Source organism: Bufo gargarizans, chromosome 6, assembly GCF_014858855.1.
Source record: "Bufo gargarizans isolate SCDJY-AF-19 chromosome 6, ASM1485885v1, whole genome shotgun sequence".
Taxonomy (NCBI): domain Eukaryota; kingdom Metazoa; phylum Chordata; class Amphibia; order Anura; family Bufonidae; genus Bufo; species Bufo gargarizans.
The window spans coordinates 78818092-78837963 of record NC_058085.1 but is presented as its reverse complement, the minus strand read 5'-3'; the positions used below and the strand labels follow the sequence as shown (position 1 = coordinate 78837963).

The following is a 19872-nucleotide window of genomic DNA, read 5'->3' as shown; positions in this document are numbered from 1 at the left end:
TCCGCCTCTCTCCAAGCTCCGCCCAGTTGTTTCCGGAAGCGGAAGAGTATTTGCTTCTTCGGTGTCAGGCTCTCGTTCTCTCCGGTGTCACGATGGGAAAAGGCGGCGGCACGTTCGAGAGGCTTTTGGGTAAGGAGTCCCCGGGGAGTCAGGAGGAAGCTGGGGGCTCATCTCCGGGTGCGGTGACATTCCGGAGGCCGCCATTGCCTCACCCCTGGCTGTGTATTGTGTATGGACTCTCCGCCTTATGGTCAGTGGGGCTGATCCTGTCAGACATCCTGCGACCTTTGTACATCATGCGACGTCCACAGAAGTGTGATCAGACCATAGTGCATAGCGGATATAAGGGGAAAAAGAGCTTAAAGGGGGTTTCCATTTACCAGGGGGGTCTGATGGCTGAGACCCCCATATCATATTAATGAGGGTCTCCAAGTGCCCTGGGTAGATGAGGGAGCGCACACGTGACCGCTGCTCCAGTCACATAGACGGTGTTGTGACCCTCATATCCACAGGAAATAACTTGGGCAGAATATGGCTTTTGGGAGGGCTGCAGTGTAGAGCATAGGGGTGAAGCAGAGACACCTGGTAGCTGCTCCCTAAGGCGGTACGGATTGTGCCAGGATTAGGCTTGAGCGAACTATGTGTTTCAAGTTTGGCGTACACGGTTATCTAAGAATTCCGTTATGGATTCCGCCATCAGTTATGGAACGTGGTAGCGGAATTCTTAGATAACCCGAAACTTGTACGCCAAACTTGAAACACAAATTTCGCTCAGCCCTAGTCAGGATCTGTTTAGGAAAAAACGGATAGTTTTACCTAAAAAGTTCAGTCCGTTTTCTCTTTCGTTGCGATCAGTGTTCATTCATTGCAGGTGTTTTTCACGCGATTGAAGAACAACAATCTGTATCGCCTGACAACTGTCAGAAAAAACGCATTGCGTCCAGTTGTCTTCCGTTTTTCACACCAGCCCCATTCACTTCTATGGAGCCAGAGCTGCAGGGAAAAACGTACAGTATAGAAAATGCTGCGATTTTATTAAAAAAAATTCTGACCGCGGAGCTGATTTGTGAAAAACAACGCTCGCGTGCACGGACCCATTGTAATGAATGAGTCAGGATTAGTGTTGAGCGAACTTGTGTTTTAAGTTCGGTGTCTAAAGTTCAGGTCATCGAAGAATCGCATTATGGATTCCGCTACCACGGACCATAACGGAATTTAGAATCCATAACGCGATTCTTCAATAACCCGAACTTTAGACGCCGAACTTAAAACACAAGTTCGCTCAACACTAGTCAGGATTCAGCGCGGATGCAATGCGTTTACTACACACTTCGCATCCGGACAGAAAATTTGCTTTAGTGAAAGAGGCCTGTGTGTGAGCCTTTGCCTCATAGAAGCGAATGGGGCTGGCGTGAAAAACGGACGGCATCCGGACGCAACGTGTTTTCGCTGACGGTGGCTAGGAGATGCAGATTGTTATTCTTCTGTTTTTTTTATTTTTATTCACAAACGCTGAGCGCCATCGTAGAAAGAGCGGAACGTGCACAAAACCAATCCGTTTTTTTATGAACAGATCCTGACACAATCCGTATCGCCCGTGTAGAAGAGGCCTCAGGGTTTCTTGCCAAAGCTGAAGAACAGAAAGCCCCGCTGACACATTGGCGCCTGCTTTTATAAGGGTACACTGCGCCTCACCTGCCAAAGGACAGGACCTGAGAGGCACCATTTTGCACCACCATTCTGGCCTAAAATTCTGTCTCAAAATATGCCAACCAATAGTTGGCACAGAGTCGGAGAACAGTGTCTGCCCCTGTGATAGATCTGGTGGAGGTCCAGGCACCGGTCCTTTAGATGAGTAAATGTGGGCCCTTGCTTCTCTCCTCAGTCTGGGGTTCTTCCTTGGGGAGTATTCTCCCATTATACCGTTGGCACACGGTGGGATAGGTCGCCCATTGACCCATGTGAGCAGAAACCCAATGGCGCTCTGAAGACACAATTTCTGGCCCTTTTGTTCTCTGCTGAATTCTTCTTTCTTTCTAGATAAAGCCACCAGCCAGCTTCTCCTGGAGACGGACTGGGAGTCCATTCTGCAGATCTGTGACATGATCCGCCAGGGAGACACTCAGTAAGTCTCATTCACTCTTCACATTTGTGGCGGTGACGCCTATTTTTGACAGTGCCCCCCTTTGCTGACAGCCCCATAGCCTAGACGCAGTTTGAGCTGGATGTCACCCAGTGATGGTCCAGCATGACAAGAATATCCTAAGGTGTGCCACCGGGTTGTCACCTGTCTGTGGTTACTTTGCCCAAAAATGAGCTTATGCCACAGCCAGGACACCTGACAGCATTGCTGGATGACACATCCATTGAAATCCATGGGCTGTCCATGTAAGTAAGTGACAGGTGGGGTTCTTCAGTGCTAGACCTGGAAGAGCGGAGCCCCGAGCAGAGGGGCCCCCTCTATTATTTTCATATCAAAAGTGGTTGTCCAGGATTTAAAAATTGATGGGTCCTCAACTGTTGTCATTGGGGGCATATCGCTATTGTCTGATAGGTGCGGGTCCCACCTCTAGGACCCGAACCTATACTTAGAGCGAAGCCAGCAAAGTCCAGGAGGGCGCACAGCGCCTGCGCGGCCGCTCTCCATTCAGTCCTATAGGAGCGCTGAGAATGGCAAAGCACTGGCTCGGCTATTTCCATCAGCCCCATAGAAGTCAATGGAGCAGTGGCCGCGCTTGTGCGGTGCGCTTCCCATTAATTTCAATTAGACTATTTTCAGCGCTCCCTAGGAATGAATGGAGAGCGGCGGTGCAGCCCTCCGGGACTTTTCAGGCTCCATTCTAAATATAGGTGCGCGTCCTAGAGGTGGGACCAGCACCTGTCTGACATATATGCCCCCAATGTCTGAGATGGGACAACCCCTTTAATTCAGGAAAAACCCCTTTAAACATAAGCTCTGCACGGAGACGGATGCATTTAATGACATTTTCTTATAGTTTAGTTTTACTTTGAATGTGACTGATTCCACGGTTATTTTTCACGTTTAGGGCCAAGTACGCTGTGGGTGCCATCAAGAAGAAAGTCAATGACAAGAACCCACATGTCGCTCTGTTTGCTCTGGAGGTGAGTCGTGGGGCTACGGGTTCTTCCGCCCGTGCGGGTAGAGCGGTCTAAGAACCAGGGCCACCACTGTTGGGTAATACTGGGGTTCTCTGTAGGTGGGATGAAATCGCTAGAAGCTGATGTGGTTCTGCACCCTGGGAATTGTGTGGTTGTTTTTTTATTTTTTTTAACCACTTGAAAACTGCCCGTTGGATTTTGCTGTAAACTTGATAGATTCACTGAGAAAGTAAGAAACCTCCGAGAAAAATGTAGTGTAAAATCTACAGTGGTAGGAAAAGGGTCTGGTTGCATGTTCTCATGGCGTCTGCGTTTTTTCTGCAGGTTTTGGAGTCTGTGATGAAGAACTGTGGCTCCACCGTACACGACGAGGTTGCCAATAAACAGACGATGGAGGAGCTAAAGGAGCTGCAGAAGGTGGTAGCGAATGCCTTGCTTTTATATGGGGTCTATGAGATCAGATGGGTAGGGATGGCGTCATGTTGCTGTGTCTGGGATATTGTAGCTGAGCTCCAGTCCCTTCAATGGAAACAGGATGGAATACCGGACATGGGCGATTAGGGGAAAAACCTGGTATTGGAGAAAAAAGTAAAATGGAGCCTGCTGAACTCACCGGCGCCACCATCTACATGTGGCCCTGCCTGGTAGTGTTCTCTGTGTCACAGGGACAGCTGGAAAGTGTGTGCAATTACACATACTGTATATCCCCGATCAACCTCCTACGCCTTCCATTCCAGTATCTGCTACATTCCTACCCAGAGCTAGCACCTATCCGCATGCACGCTTGCCACGGGTCCCATGATTTCCCATACTTAAGAGGACATCCCTTTTTTTTTTTTTTTTTTCGAAGACTGCCTTTTCATAAACCAACATAGTGTTATCTTTAATCTTAAATTCCTCGATCATTGGGGAAGCCACTTGGATCCGATGTAGAGCAATTAATTTCCTGGTCGCTTATAGTAGTCGACCTATGGCCACCTGAGCCTTGGCTTCAGCCCCTATCATATCCCATAGATGCACGCCTTGGGATCCTGCGGTATCCAAACTGAAAAAGCATTCTGTATCCCTTTCCAGAAGGAATCTAACGCCGCACAGCGCCATAACATATGTAATATATGATACCTATCCAGTGTAAGGATACCGGTGCCTTGTATACTCTATGAGCGATATACAACTGCGAAAGCTTCCCACGTTCACTCACAGAGGATAAAGGCGCCGCTTCCAAAGTATTAGACCATCGCTCCTTGGAGATGTCACCTAAATCTTGTTCCCATTTACGCATCTGGGTCCAGAAATTTGTTAAGCAGCATCTGATATACCATAGATATCCTGAAACTATGAAATGCAAAGTAGCATCCCTCTGGGACGCCACTTCTTAACCCCTTGTCGACTGCCCGCTGGCTATATATGTCCTATCTGCACATACCCCGTGCAGATGGCACGTATGTAAATGGTCAGGTAGGTCAGTCGGTTAGAAAAAAAAAACATGCTACTAAAAAGTCCTGAGTGTCAAGTAACAAACATCGCAAAAATTATTTTGGTGGTCAAACAAATAAAGTTGGGGTCACTAAACCACCACGTGCACAAAATCACGAAAAATTCCCTGGGCATTCTGGCCTTTTTTAGGCCCTGTCATGAAAGGGTTAACCATGGTATTGTAGGCATTTTTTTGGGGGGATCAGTGAAGGCTTCTTTTCATATTTGATATCATTGATTTGCTTTTGTCATTTATTTTTTATATGCTACATGTCCAGTTTCATATAACTTGGTTTTGGCTGTCGTTACAGTGAACAATTTTTATGGCAGAATAGTTTTTTTTTTTTTCCCTTATTTTATACTCTGTCCCTCAGAGGTAAGAAAAGAGGCCCCGACCCTAGTGATCGGGCAGCCGACTAAACCCTGCACTGATGATATACTGGTATCTGGGCTTTAGGGACTTACACTGCGTGCGGTAAATGACAATTGTTCCTTAATCGGTTCCACGCAGTTGATTTTAAACGCGTCACCTATGTACTGTGCTCTCTCTGCCCACTGCGGGCTGTGTACAATGGAGCAGAGTTCCCTATCAGCGCAGTCCTCTATGAAACGCGCCCATGTCATTCACATGACCATGTGTCCCAACTTCCTGCCTGTCAGGTGAGCAGTGACATTGAGCACATGACTCACTCTTACACTTCTCTCTTGTGCTGTACAGACGTATCCACTGCCTCTTTCTGTCCCTGGTGCTTTCTTCTAACCCAGGGTCACATCTACTGTTCCACTAATGGAGCTTTTGTTCAGCGTCAGGTGGAACCAAATGTGCGGAACAAGATTCTGTACCTGATCCAGGCCTGGTCCCACGCGTTCCGTAACGAACCCAAGTATAAAGTTGTGCAGGACACCTACCAGATCATGAAAGTGGAAGGTAAGGTTATATCTGCGATCATCCGTTTTAGTTATGCAGCATTTGCTATTGAATTAATTGTTAGTGATTATTGAAATATGTGCTTCTGTTTTACAGGTTCAGGGTATTTTAGGCCTTTACGACCACAGACTTTTTAAATTAATTTTAGCGCATTAGTTACAGCTGTAAAACTATTAACTTGATCTTTTAATATTTTAAAAAAATATTCAGCTTTATAATTGGAGATATATATGTTTAGCAATTTATTTATTTTTGTAATATAGCTACAATAAAATGTATATTTTTATTTGCCACTATTTAATTTTTATTTTGATATGGGATATGTATAGTTTTAGAGCAGGGATCAGCAACCTCCGGCACTCCAGCTGTTCTCAAACTACAACTCCAAGAATTCTCCATTCACTTCTATGGGAGTTACAAGAGCATGAATGCTGGGAGTTGTAGTTTCACAGCAGCTGGAGTGCCGAAGGTTGCTGATCCCTGGTTTAGAGTCACTGGGCCGGTGCTAGCACCGAGCACTTTATAGGAGCGGCTGTGTTAATTTTATTTACTTCACAAGAGCGGTTTTCCATGACCCATAGGGTCCCACAAAGCCAGAACACACCAGTAGAAGAAGATATGTAATATACTTATGATCTGTATTCCAGGAAGCTGGTCATGTCACGCTCCTTTTCTGAAAATCTTCTGCTAGTGTCACGTCCTTTACCAGGTTTCCAGCTTCCTGACGTATGGGCAGATGAGGTGGATTTAGGAGTCTGCCCATGTGCCAGGGAGGGGGATAGTTCTGGTCCCGTCCATAGCTCAGGCAAGGATGTGACATGGGTGGAAACTGAGGGATCTGGTGTCTATATACTATTTTCGGGGACAAACTGTTATTTCACGTGATTGACTTTGCTGTTTGTTGTCTTACCTGACGTGCATTGAGCAAGTAAAGGGGTTTTCTGGCCTTGTGCCCAGTACATGTGCCCCATGAAAAAGAAAACACAGTTCATCTGTTCCATCATTCAAATTGTTCCAGCACTTCTTACTCCGTCCCTGCCAGACGGCAAGTGGCGAGGTCCAGTCACATGTGCTAGAATAGCATGTTAAAGTAGCCCTAAATTAGAGCATTTGAGATGCACTCTGGTGCTCCAAATCAATGTACCCCCAGGGGGTTAATATCCACGCGTGGTTGAGAGACTGGACACTGACACAGAAGCTGGTCAAAGCAATCTCTAATTTATTACAGAAAGTAAGCGGTATATGTATCTTCAGAAAAGGGCAGTACTTTCTGAGGCCCAGGCATTATTTCATTGGCTCAAAAGGAAGAAGAGATAAGAGAAAGAGAGAGAACATCTGCGCACTGTATCACTTTGGAATGTGAACTAATGTAAACATCTAAGTGTCCGCCATCTTGTAATGGCGTCTATTCTAACAATAATACTGCATACGTCATATGTGACACTTCAAGGAGGTGCTTCTCTATAGGCAGTGAATAATATATATATATCATCGTCATATGATTGGCTTATGCATTCCTCCACAATCTATATACCTCCCTTGGGACACCTGTACAAAGATGAGAAAACAGACCCTTCCCACAGCACAGCTCTTTGCCCCCCCCCCTCTCTTCTCCAGTCTTGAAACAAAGAGGGGGGTGGGAGGCACTTGAAGAAAAAAAAGTTAACTCATTACAGTCCTAGAGATACAAAATATAGAATAAAATTCACACATCTTTAACAAGCACGTTACAGCTAGTGTCTGACATGAGCCCCTGACTGCTCCTGCTGGGGCCTGACTCCAGTCTTAGATGCTACAATGTATTGTTTCTCAATATTTCTAGTCCCTTTTATGCCTATTTTATTTATTTATTTATTTATTTTACATTTCAGGACACAATTTCCCTGAGTTCAAGGAGAGCGATGCCATGTTTGCAGCAGAGCGGGTAAGTATGGTTACGAGTCAGAACCCGAGGGGAAGGAGTGAAGTAAATTGTCGCTTTGGCCCTTGAGGAGTAAATGTGTTTCCTTATTTCATAGGCTCCTGACTGGGTGGATGCTGAGGAGTGTCACCGCTGCCGCGTTCAGTTTGGTGTGGTTACTCGCAAGGTTAGAGGCTGTCCGTTCTCCACTAATTCTTTGTACTTGCACTCTAGTTGGGATAGAACACCAAAGGTAGAGTTTCCCTTTGAAACATGTCTCCCCTCCTTTGCAGCATCACTGCCGAGCCTGTGGACAAATTTTCTGTGGAAAATGCTCCTCTAAATATTCCACCATCCCTAAGTTCGGGATTGAGAAGGAAGTGCGTGTTTGTGAGCCCTGCTTTGAGCAGCTGAACAAGTAAGACTCGGTGCAGGAGACCACCAGGGTCATCAGCCGTACCTGTCCATTTCACTGCCTCTGCTTCTAACGGACGTATTCTCCTTTTCAGGAAAGGCGAAGGTAAACCTGCTGCTACTGGTGAACTGCCTTCCGAGTACCTGACCAGTCCCCTGTCCCAGCAGTCCCAGGTGAGGTGAAAAGGCGTTTGTCCTTGTTTTGTGGTTACTAACGCTGCTTTAGCGGACGTCCCTAAAACGTCCATGAGATTTTTCTGAAACGCTCCACTTTTGACTGAAAACTGTGTTGAGCGTTGCAGCAGACACCCTTTACAGTCTTTTTTCCTTTTATATATCATTGACGGATGTGTACGCAGCATGCGGAAAACTTGTGGGACCTACGGAGCTTGAATCGAAGACATATGGCTCTTGCGCTCTCTGCTCGTCTGTGCTCTGACCTGTGTATTTTCTGCTAGGTGCCTCCTAAGAGAGATGAAGCCGCGCTGCAAGAGGAAGAGGAGCTGCAGCTTGCTATAGCCCTATCACAGTCTGAGGCTGAAGAAAAGGAAAGGATGGTAAGTGAGCCTGTGTCCATGCTTTACATCACACCCTAATAAATGGGGAAGAAAACCTCCTGCCATTGCACATGCGGGATGGTCACCTTGCAGTAAGCAGTCTTGCATTATATTGTCAGGAATCATTAGTTTCTCTCCACCTGGCTGTCCAGGTAACTGCATCAGGCCCATTAGACATTAATGGATCCATTCTGCAGTTGGCTGTTCATCTAGGTGTCCGAAAGCACAGCTGAGCAGGGAAAACACAGAGGGGGTTGTAGTTCTCAGCTAGCACGATGTTCCTTTGATTATACAGATCGTGACCCCCTTTCCCAATCCTATCATGATGGTATATCCTAGTTCATTTGAGTTACCTATTTGGCTAGGTTTAGTGTCTGTAAAATGTATTTTTCTCTTCAGAGGCAGAAAAACACCTATGGCATATATCCAAAAACTGAGCCCACCCCTGTCACCTCCTCCGCTCCACCAGCCAGTACCCTGTACTCTTCTGCTGTGGTGAGTTACGTCCTGAATGCAGATGCAATTCCACAAATACAATTCTCAAGTGTTTGCTTTTTCATTCCCAGAATTCATCTGCTCCGTTTGCTGAAGAAGTAGACCCCGAGGTAGATATGCTGGAAAATGACCGGACGCAGCAGTCCTTGAGGTTTCTGCTTACCACTGACCTCCATTCTTTTCTGTGCAGCTGGCCCGGTATCTGAACCGAAATTACTGGGAGAAGAAACAGGAAGAAGTCAGGAAAAGTCCAACCCCTTCTGCTCCTGTGCCAGTGAGCGAACCTGTAGTGCAGGTGGCTGAGGTGCCTCCTGTCAGCATGGTGAGCGTCATGGAGGTAAGAACCTGATCACTGATCTGTATCCATTTATGCTCTGTCGCTGCATTTAAGGAAAGAGCATTCACGTTCAGGACTGCAGCCCAGCCATAAGACCTCACAGTGTATATTATGGGTGGACTGTATTGTTCCTCATGGTCCTGACAGAGAAGTTACCTCAATGCTGCACCATCCGTCTCAATGAAGGACCTGTTGATATCACATTAGTGAAGTACACTTGGTGTATACAATGGGAAAAGCTCCGTGCGTATCCGCTAGGCCAGGGATGCTCAAACTGCGGCCCTCCAGCTGTTGTAAAACTACAAATCCCACAATGCCCTGCTGTAGGCTGTTCGGGCATGCAGGGAGTTGTAGTTTTGCAACAGCTGGAGGGCCGTAGGTTGACCATGCCTGCGCAAGGCATATCCATGGGGTTCCATTCACCCAGAAAATGCCTGTATCCTCCTAGCTTGTTACATTGTGATGCATGCTGGCTGCAGCCCTTCTGGCAGGGGGATTCGGGACCCCCACACCCTCGCTAATCAGCTTTTCTTCACAAGCTTTGGTGCTAGAACTACACAGCTTCATCCATAGTGTAGTGGACGGAGATGCTTATTTAAGCGCTGCTCCCATTGAATTCAATGGAACTGGGGGTGAGGCAATAACCATCTTTGTCCACTACACTATGGATGGATCTGTTTAATTCTAGCTCCATTGCATAATAGCTGATCAATGTGGCTGTTGGATGTCAGGGCTGGTCAGATCTGGATGGCCTATTCGGAGGATAGCCCATAACTTGTAAAATCCTGAACAACTTCTTAAAGTATTAATGCTGCTTTTTCATGTACCATAACTGAACAGTGTGGCGCTTGAAATAAATTGCTATTGGTTCTCCTGACACTTCAGTCTCCTATTTCTGAAACTTTATCTAATTCTCTGAAGACCTCCGTGCCTCTGTTGCCAGTTTCTTCGCAATTTAGATTTTTCACAATTTTGTCCTGCTTGTAGAGGTATGAGAAGCAAGCTGACTAAAACAATGGGACTGCTAGGTCCGGGAGAGAATCCTTTAGGCAATGCTGGACCCTGAAGCACCTCACATATAGGCATTGAGGCTTCACGGGCTCTGCTCCCATGTTTTAATGCAGAGAAGAAGGGGGTCTGTTTGCTTGCAGGTCTCAAAGGAAAGTGTGGAGCCCACTCTAAGGGGTCATGCACACGAACGTATATTCTTTCCATGTCCATTCCGTCGTTTTTTTTTGAACCATTCATTTCAATGGGTCCGCAAAAAAAAGTTACTCCGTGTGCATTCCATTTCTGTATGTCCGTATTTCCGTTCCGCAAAAAAATAGAACATGTCCTATTATTGTCTGCATTACGGACAAGGATAGGACTGTTCTGTCAGGGGCCAGCTGTTCCGTTCCACAAAATACGGAATCCACACGGACGTCATCTGTATTTTTTGCGGACCGCAAAATACATACGGTCGTGTCCATGAGCCCTAAGTAGAATTTTAGGGTTGGGAGAATAATAATGTTTTGTGTGCAAATGGGTTAAGGGCTGGCACCATGCAGATATGCAATGAGTTCTGGACTGAACTATTACTTTCTTCCAGCAGCAATACCAGAATGGGGAATCGGAGGAGAATCACGAGCAGTTCTTGAAGGCTTTGCAGAACGCAGTCACCACTTTTGTAAACCGGATGAAGAGCAACCACATGCGCGGCAGAAGTATCACAAATGATTCCGCCGTACTGTCGCTCTTCCAGTCTATCAACAACATGCACCCACAGCTCCTGGAGCTGCTCAACCAGCTGGATGAGAGGCGACGTATGTATTACAGAGCATTTATAATTAATGTGTGCGGGGTAGCACAGAGACCGGCTCGAGGTCTCTGTGTGTCACAGACAAAGAATTCGGCCGTGCGTAATGAAACTGTTCTCCGCAGTGTACTATGAAGGTCTGCAGGACAAGCTGGCCCAGATCAGAGATGCTCGCGGGGCGCTGAATGCACTGAGGGAGGAGCACAGAGAAAAGCTGCGGCGAGCAGCAGAGGACGCAGAGCGACAGCGACAGATTCAACTGGCACAGAAGCTAGAGATTATGAGACAGAAGAAACAGGTGCGTGGACAGTGCATTGTAAATCTTCACCTTTATTCTGGCATCCGTTTATCCAGTCGTCCTCTGCTGGATTACCAGTAAAATGACCTGTTTGTCTGGATCCTCTGCAGTGACCACTGTATAAAGAGCTTGGCCACTGTTAACCAGTGTGTACATATATTGACTATATGATTCTTCCAAATATGGCCTTTGTTAAAAGGGTTGCCTCACTTCAGCAAATAGTATTTATTATTTAGAGGAAGTAAATACCAAGGAAGTTACTAATGTATTGTGATTATCGCTATTGCTTCCTTTGCTGGTTGGATTCATTTTTTTCATCACATTATACACTATTTGTTTCCATGGTTACGACCACCCTGCAGTCTATCAGCGGTGGTCGTGCTTGCTCACTATATGAAAAAGCACCAGCCTATGTGCGGTCCCGGCCACGGGAGAGGCCAGCGCTTCTTCCTATAGTGTGCAAGCACGACCACCACTGATGGATTGCAGGGTAGTCGTAACCATGGTAACGAACAATGTATAATGTGATGGAAAAATGAATCCAGCCAGCAAAGAAACCAATATGGATAATCACAATACATTAGTAAGTGCCTTGTATTAACCTCCTCTACATAATAAATGCCATTTGCTGAAGTGAGACAACACTTTAATATTCTATGGCATTTACTTCATGAGCGTTGTCCCATGGCTGGACGAATCTTCTATGATCCTCGTAGAAGTCCTGTCCATAAGATGGTTGCTGCTGGAGGGTTGTGTAACCGGCAAATCAGTCTCCTCTATTCAAATACACTGCACCTACCATCTGAACTTGCCCTATTGGGCATTTAGTGCAGATACAGTGTGTTTAAATGGAAGAGGCTGAGAGATGTCTGGTCTCATGACCCTCCATCAGTGGCCATCTTATGGACAGGACCTCTGCAGACAGCACAGAAAATTTGCCCCAAAAAAGGGACGTGGCTTGTGAAATATGGCAAACTGCACAGAATATCAGCAAAGGCTATATAATCCTCTGAGAGATAACAAATAAGAAAACCTAATCTTGTAGGAATACTTGGAGATGCAGCGTCAACTTGCCATCCAGCGCCTGCAAGAACAAGAAAAGGAGCGACAAATGAGGTTGGAGCAGCAGAAACAGACGATCCAGATGAGAGCCCAGATGCCAGCGTTTCAGCTTCCCTATGCACAGGTTTGCCACCCTTCCCAAAACAGATTTGTGTTTGTCTGAGATGTGATTTCCATAAAGCTTTAACTCCAACTGTCTCTTATCCTGCAGCTGCAGTCCCTGCCATCATCCGGTGGTGTCATGTACCCACCCTCGGGCCCTAATGCTTATACCGGCACATTCAGTCCTTCTGGGTCAGTGGAGGGGTCCCCTATGCATGGGGTATACATGAACCAAGCTGGACAGCCGACATCTGCTCCATACCCTGGCATGCCGGTGCCTGGTACCGGTGAGTACAGTTAATATTCAGTAGGAGTTGTGCATTCATATAGTCCAGCTATCTACAGTGTCTGCATTGTCTTACTACAGATCCCAGCATGGTAAATGCATACATGTATCCAGCAGGATCTGCTCCAGCAGCTCAACAGGGCCAGCCTGTGCCAACCACCAACCCAGCATATACGTCTTACCAGCCCACCCCTACACAGCCCTACCAAGTAAGTAGTTACACCTGTTGAAAGCTTTCCTAAGGCCCCTTCACACAATTCTTTGGAGAGTGCTTGCTCGGCTATTTTTGGAACTCCCATAGCAATGAATGAAGAGCGCGCCACATATGTGCGGTGTGCTCTCCTTCCCTTCAGGGGCCCCGTTCTGGAAATAGGTGTGGACTCCACCTGTGGGACCTGCTTATGGCGTATCCTAATGATGTGCCATCAATGTCTGAGATAAGCCGACCCCTTTAAGAAGTCTTGTGTTTTTGGAGTGACTTTCTTTCTGCACTTTCTATGAGCAGCCGTACGTGTGAAGATTAGGTAAACTAATACATTGGGCTGCTGTAAGCATTGCAGTTCAGAAACAGATTTTTATTAAAGTGTTTTTTTTATTTTTAACCAAGATTGAAAGTACTCAACTATTCATAGGTTAGGGGGATAAGCATCTGGTTAGGGTCTGACCATTTGGGTCACCGATACCAAGAATGGGGATCCCAATTTCCCTAAATGAATGGAGCGCCTGTCGAGTATGCACGTTGCCACACCATTCATTTGATATGAGACTGCTGGAGATAGTGGAGGGCTCTGCTCTTATCACTAGAAGTCCGGGAGTCTTGACCAGCGCTTCATTCATTTTGGAGAATCTGTGGGGGTTCCAACGATCACAGGCTTACCCCGTGGGTAGACAATAAGTTGTAATCTTGGTACAAGGGAGACCCGCTGAGGCGGCTGTGGAGCAATGAAGCCAGAAACCAGTGGTGGGACCAGGTAAGTATAATCTCCACTGCACGAGAAGTCTGCAAAAAAAAAATTATGTTGCACTCCTTTAAAAGGGTTGTCTCATTTCAGCAAATATCATTTATTATTATTTATTATTAAAGCTCCATTCATTCCATAGCGCTGTACATATGATAAGGGGTGCACATACATAATACAGACAATTGCACTAATCCTAAACAAGACGGGTTACAAACTGGTACAGAAGGAGAGAGGGCCCTGCCCGTGAGGGCCCACAATCTACATAATCATGTAGAGAAAGTTAATGCAAGCCACTTACTAATGTATTGTGATTGTCCATATTGCTTCCTTTGGTGGCTGGATTCATTTTTCTATCTCCCTTTCCACTACCTGTTTCCATGGTTACGACCACTCTGCAGTCCAGCAGCAGTAGCCGTGCTCGCACACTATAGGAAAAAGCACTAGCCCATTTGTGCTCCCACAGTCCGTGCCACCCGGGAGGCTGGGACTTTTTCCTATAATATGCAAGCAAGACCACCATTGATGGATTGCAGGGTGTTTGTAACCATGGAAACAAGCAGTGAAGGAAAAATGAATCCAGCCAGCAAAGGAAGCAATATGGTTAATAACAATACATTAGTAAGTGCCTTGTATTAACTTTCTCTACATGATAAATGTCACTTGCTGAAGTGAGACATCTAAAACCCTTCCAAATGAATAATTAAAAAAGTAGACTATGTATGAAAGCCCAGTTAATGTTTTTATAAATGAATGGAAAACTGGGGAATGAAGCCGTAGTGCTGAGAATCCTGGTGTTATCACTGCTCCTAGACCTACAGGCTCAGTCTTATTGGAACTGGATTGCTTCACAGGAGCAGGCTGATGTGCCTTATAATTATACAATTTCTTTTTTCCCTTCCTTTTAAAGAGCGTTACCTCCCAGAGCCACCCTTCCATGTCCCAGAATCCTCCAGCCAGCGGGATGACTTACATGGGTGGACAGTCCGTACCCATGGGTTATCAGCCTTACAATATGCAGGTCAGTTCAAATTATATGTAACATATATATTTCTTACAATTAAAAAAAAATGGCCTTTCCATGGTAGACAAAACCACGTTTGTTTTTTGTTTCTTTGCAGAACCTCATGACGAATCTCCCCGGACAAGACCCAGCGATGAGCAGCATGCCCTCCCAGCAGCCTTTCCACCCTGGACAGCAACCTATGTACCAGCCTGTAAGTACCAGCCTGTCCCACATATATAGTAGAGCAAACGGGATGTCCAGCCTCCGAGGGGCATGAAGAATTACTATTGCTCTCATCCACCAATTTTCTTCCCTTTTTATGGTGTTTGCTTTCACTCAACAGACATGAAATGCCAAAATGGCCGAGTAGGAACAGCAGGGGGCCCCAATCACAGCTAATGGGCACAATATCTTAGAACCCATATATTTTTTTTTAAAGGGTTTCTACCACTTCGGTTTCACATATTTAGCTGTCAGACACTAGCGATCCGCTAGTGTCTGCTCTGCCCAACCATCCTAATATAATTGCTTTTGGGGCGGTGGTTTAAAAAAACTACTTTTATTAATATGCTAATGAGCCTCTAGGTGCTATGGGGGCGTCATTAGCACCTAGAGGCTCCGTCTACCTTCAGAAACTGCCGCCGCCCAGCGCGTCCCTCCAGCTCGCCCATCTCCTCCTGAATGCGATCCTCCTTGTGAGCGCCTGTATTCGGCGCATGCGCAGTGAATGTCTGACAGCTTCCCTGCTCAGACATCTCCACTGCGCCTGTTCCTCGGAGCACTATGGCGTCATCGCGCAGGCGCAGTGGAGATGTCTGAGCAAGGAAGCGGTCAGACATTCACTGCGCATGCGCAGAATACATAAGCTCACAAGGAGGATCGCATTCAGGAGGAGATGGGCGAGCTGGAGGGACGCGCTCGGCGGCGGCAGTTTCTGAAGGTAGACGGAGCCTCTAGGTGCTAATGACGCCCCCATAGCACCTAGAGGGTCATTAGCATATTAATAAAAGTTCTTTTTTTAGCAAAACGGCTGCCCCAAAAGCAATTATATTAGGATGGTTGGGCAGAGCAGACACTAGCGGATCGCTAGTGTCTGACAGCTAAATATGTGAAACCGAAGTGGTAGAAACCCTTTAAGTAGCAGTGCCACTTTGGCTCATGGGACAAGAGGATGCTTCAGGAGGCAGCATGATTCCTCTGTCACCATGTGTCCGCTGGTATATTCCAAGCCGCTGAATGCTGTTTCTCTTGTAGATGCCAGTAGGTGCCGGCCAGCAGCAACCTCCACAGCAGCAGGCAGCGCACGGTCAGCAGGTGCAAGGCGGAAGCGAGGCCCAGTTGATCTGCTTCGATTGATTCCAGAAGACACGCTATTTGTTCACGTAACCTGTCTGTGCCGGCGATTCCTACCGACCTGTGTAGCATGCATACTCTGCCAGTACTGCTGCAGTAAAACACTACATTTCTGTAACTGCCATTCTCCGTATCTGCCTGCCATCCATGATGCCGGAAAACCACCGCTCTCCACTAACATTGCAAAAACTGCTTGTAGCTTATCCGTGTCTTAGAATTGCTTTATGTGGAGGCCAAGTCTTTTACCCTGCACTTGTACCAGTGGCTGCTGATGGGAAAAGGATCTAAACTGTGTCGCTGTTTGATTCAAGGAATTGTCACAATCCCTTTAATATGATGTATAGGGACAAAGAAGGGGGGGGGAGACCTCATTCTGGAGGACCGCTGGCATCCTTGAATTGAACAGATGGCTGCTGATCCGTCAGTGACCGTTCTGTTAGGAATCCTAGGAGAAGGGGTGCCAGGGATCAGCTAGTTGGCAGCCCCTAAAGATCAAGGCTAATAATTCTCTTCTTAAACAGATGCATCTCCCATGTAGAGACAGAAGACATGCCATTTTGTCTTACATCTCATGCTGTTCTTGTACTATAGGACCACTGGAAATGAGGAATACCTACTGGTAAATGTAAAAAGCCTGTGCTCCCGCTCCCTAGGGGTTCTATGAGTTTTAGTATTGATGACCTATCCTCCAGATCGGTCATCAGTATGTGATCTGTGTGTTTCCAACACCTGTCACTCCTGCTGATCAGCTGCCTGAAGGGGCTGTAGTACTAGGACCCCAACACTGAGTGCACAGAGCCTAAGGCGAGATTATCAATATTAAAATCCCAGACAGCCCCTTCCAAGGGAACCTGATACTAGACTTCAGGGCATTGGCTTGTCCCTACACTGCTGGGGTTTAACGTTCTAGACCGATCCCGCTCAGTGCGGTGTCTAAAAATAAGCCATAATCCAACATCCGCTATGTAAATTACAGGAGAGGAGTCCTGGGGTGAGTCCAGCACACTGCACTTTGCCGCGCATGCGCCAGATCCATCTGGACTCTTCTCTGGTAACTTAACAGAGCCCTGAAATGGACACGTATGCCGGCAGTGTAATGACATGCCTTAGAGCCCTGTAGTGGCCTTGTCTTAGCAGTAGGAGAAGGGACCTTCACCGGCGTGTGTGAATCCGTCTCCTCGGCATTTTGTGCTGAACTTTCATTAGAATGAGGCAAGATCAGGAATTAAGAAATAACTAGAAAGGCCGAAGTGTGTTACACCGTTACTTATTAAAGGCCTTGTGTTTGAGGGTCCATTTTTGTTCTTTTCTAACACAGCAGAAGGTTCGGGGCACATTGCATCGGAGCCTTTTGCGGCAGTGTATGTCGGGAAGATTAGCTGGGCACAGACTCAAATAAAAAAAATATAACGATATAAGATATATATTGGCCCAATGAAGGCCAGAAGGAGTGGATATGTGGGGCATATATTATCAAGTTATTGCACTTGGATGGGGCTAGGCTGCAATGTCGGACACAGCCCAATGGAGAGGGCTGCTGTTTCCTGCAAACAATAAAAATACATTTGAAGCTCTGATTAGAGAACATTTTTCATCTCAAGTTTCACTTTTACTATAGAAGATTGTGGCTCATTTTGCTGCTTTTAATATGTTTTAAATAAAAATGTTGCTGCTTGGAAAAAAAAATCGCCAAATAATAGAATGTCCTCAAAGGATTATTCCTGTTAGATTTAAGTTCTCCCCTATCCACAGGATGGGTAACTATTAGAGAGGCGGTGGCCCTTCCGTTGGGACCCCCACCAATCACAAGAACAGGGGCCACATACACTATGCAGCATCTCGACACCCCCCCCCCCCCCCCCATTCATTTCTATGGGAATTGCAGTGATAGCCGAGCGCTGTACTCGCCTATCTCCAGAACTTTCATAGAAATGGATGGAGGGCTCCATTTTTGTGATCGATGGGGTTCCCAGCTGTAGTACCCCTGCCAATATAAAAGCTATCCCCATATCCACAATACTTAATCTAACCAGAACACCCCTTTAACGTGTGAACCTAAAGACTTGAGTGTGTGCAGTAATCAGTGTGGTCCAGTGGAGACGAGAAAGGGTTCGGTGGGGTCATTACACTCTAGGTTCCAGTGGTTTTCACCCAATAACGATCAAAAATTAAGATCACTTAAAGGGGTTGTCCGCAGGATAGGTGACAAGTGTCTGATCACATGAATGGGAGTCCTGTGTCATCCATTTGGAGTGGCAGTACAGCGCTCAGCAATCCCATAGAATTGGAAAGGATGCTTACCTGCTGCTCCATGCAAACGGGGGACACAGGACCCCCAACAATCAGACACGTATTACATATCCTGTAAGTAGATAATTAGAAATCTTGATACGACCACTTTACACCCCCCCCCCCCGCAGAACTTCGACCACCGTATCTCCCCGGTCACAGTCTGCACAGCAGTTTGAGGACCCCATCAAATACCTCTCTCTGCTTCCTGGGGAATATGGGAAGTAATGATCGTTGAGCAGACATCCTACTGGATTTCTTGTCCGTTGTCTCACAGAGGAACACTACGGCCAGAGAAGACTACATGATACATTCACATTAAATGGAGACACCTGCACCTTAGGTTTAGTGTCCCTTTAGGCCGGTGGCTTTTATTGCTCCTGTTGGTTGAGAGTTTAGGCTATCTAAATTTATACGACAAATGTGTGTCCCCTACGTGTTGATTTTGGGCACAGGTATGTTCTCGGGGTGACCTACCATTCCAGGTTTCCCTGTGTGTTTTGCTGCTTTTCATGCTTGTGATCTGTGAAGGTCTGGGCCAGCTGTCGTAGGCCTCGCACCGCCATATTCTCGCTTGATGTAATCTGTTGGATTAGTGACAATAAACATGTATGAAACTTGGCTCATTCTCGCTGGTCGTAGTTAATCACATTTTATATTCACCTGCAAATCAATTTCCATATGAGATGATGGTGCCACCCACACACCGCACTGCAGAACATGAAGGTGGGCAGCTGCCCAGAGAGCCACACCACAGACTGGCCTACGTAGCAGGCAATAGTCTGCAGAACCAAATATCACAGGCCAACACAAAATGCCGCCCAAGCAGAACCAAATACCACAGGGCAACACAAAATACCGCCCAAGCAGAACCAAATACCACAGGGTAACACAAAATACCGCCCCAGCAGAACCAAATACCACAGGGCAGCACAAAATACCGCCCCAGCAGAACCAAATACCACAGGGCAGCACAATATACCGCCCCAGCAGAACCAAATACCACAGGACAGCACAAAATACCGCCCCAGCAGAACCAAATACCACAGTGCAACACAAAATACTGCCTCAGCAGCAGCAAATACCACAGGGCAGGACAAAATACTGCCCCAGCAGAACCAAATACCTCAGGGCAGGACAAAATACTGCCCCAGCAGAACCAAATACCACAGTGCAGCACAAAATACTGCCGCAGCAGCAAATACCACAGGGCAACACTATAGTGCCCCAGCAGAACCAAATACTACAGGGCAGCACAAAATAAGAGCGAAATATCACAGGGCAGCACAAAATACAGCCCCAGCAGAACCAAATACCATACAGTAGGGCAGCACAAAATACTGCCCCAGCAGACCCAAATACCACAGGGCAGCACAAAATACTGCCCCAGCAGACCCAAATACCACAGGGCAGCACAGAATACCACCCCAGCAGAACCAAATACCATAGGGCAGCATAAAATACTGCCCCAGCAGAACCAAATACCACAGTG

The 19872-nt window shown here is 46.6% G+C and overlaps 1 protein-coding gene across 3 annotated transcripts; it reads left to right on the top strand.

The window, feature by feature from the left end:
* Window positions 1–10: 10 nt before the first annotated feature.
* HGS (hepatocyte growth factor-regulated tyrosine kinase substrate) lies at window positions 11–19001 on the top strand. Of its 3 annotated transcripts, none has more exons than XM_044300218.1 (21): window positions 11–129; window positions 2041–2125; window positions 3048–3123; window positions 3445–3537; window positions 5407–5524; window positions 7396–7448; window positions 7543–7611; window positions 7718–7842; window positions 7934–8012; window positions 8297–8395; window positions 8795–8890; window positions 8962–9000; window positions 9081–9227; window positions 10819–11032; window positions 11151–11323; window positions 12369–12509; window positions 12597–12774; window positions 12855–12982; window positions 14643–14753; window positions 14854–14949; window positions 15993–19001. In XM_044300218.1, the coding sequence occupies exons 1-21, from the start codon at window positions 93–95 to the stop codon at window positions 16092–16094; spliced, it is 2259 nt and encodes a 752-aa protein (XP_044156153.1). In that variant the 5' UTR covers window positions 11–92; the 3' UTR covers window positions 16095–19001. The 3 variants fall into 3 exon arrangements, with proteins under 3 accessions (XP_044156153.1, XP_044156152.1, XP_044156150.1); XM_044300217.1 differs by having other exon boundaries at window positions 5401–5524; window positions 10822–11032; XM_044300215.1 differs by having other exon boundaries at window positions 5401–5524.
* The last annotated feature ends 871 nt before the right edge of the window (window positions 19002–19872 follow it).

Bases quoted from the DNA above. Each gene is read 5' to 3' on its own strand.
- HGS (XM_044300215.1), top strand. From the start codon at position 93: ATGGGAAAAGGCGGCGGCACGTTCGAGAGGCTTTTGG. The intron at 5,525-7,395 runs GTAAGGTTATAT...TTTACATTTCAG, and splicing joins CCAGATCATGAAAGTGGAAG to GACACAATTTCCCTGAGTTC. The intron at 8,396-8,794 runs GTAAGTGAGCCT...TTTTCTCTTCAG, and splicing joins CTGAAGAAAAGGAAAGGATG to AGGCAGAAAAACACCTATGG.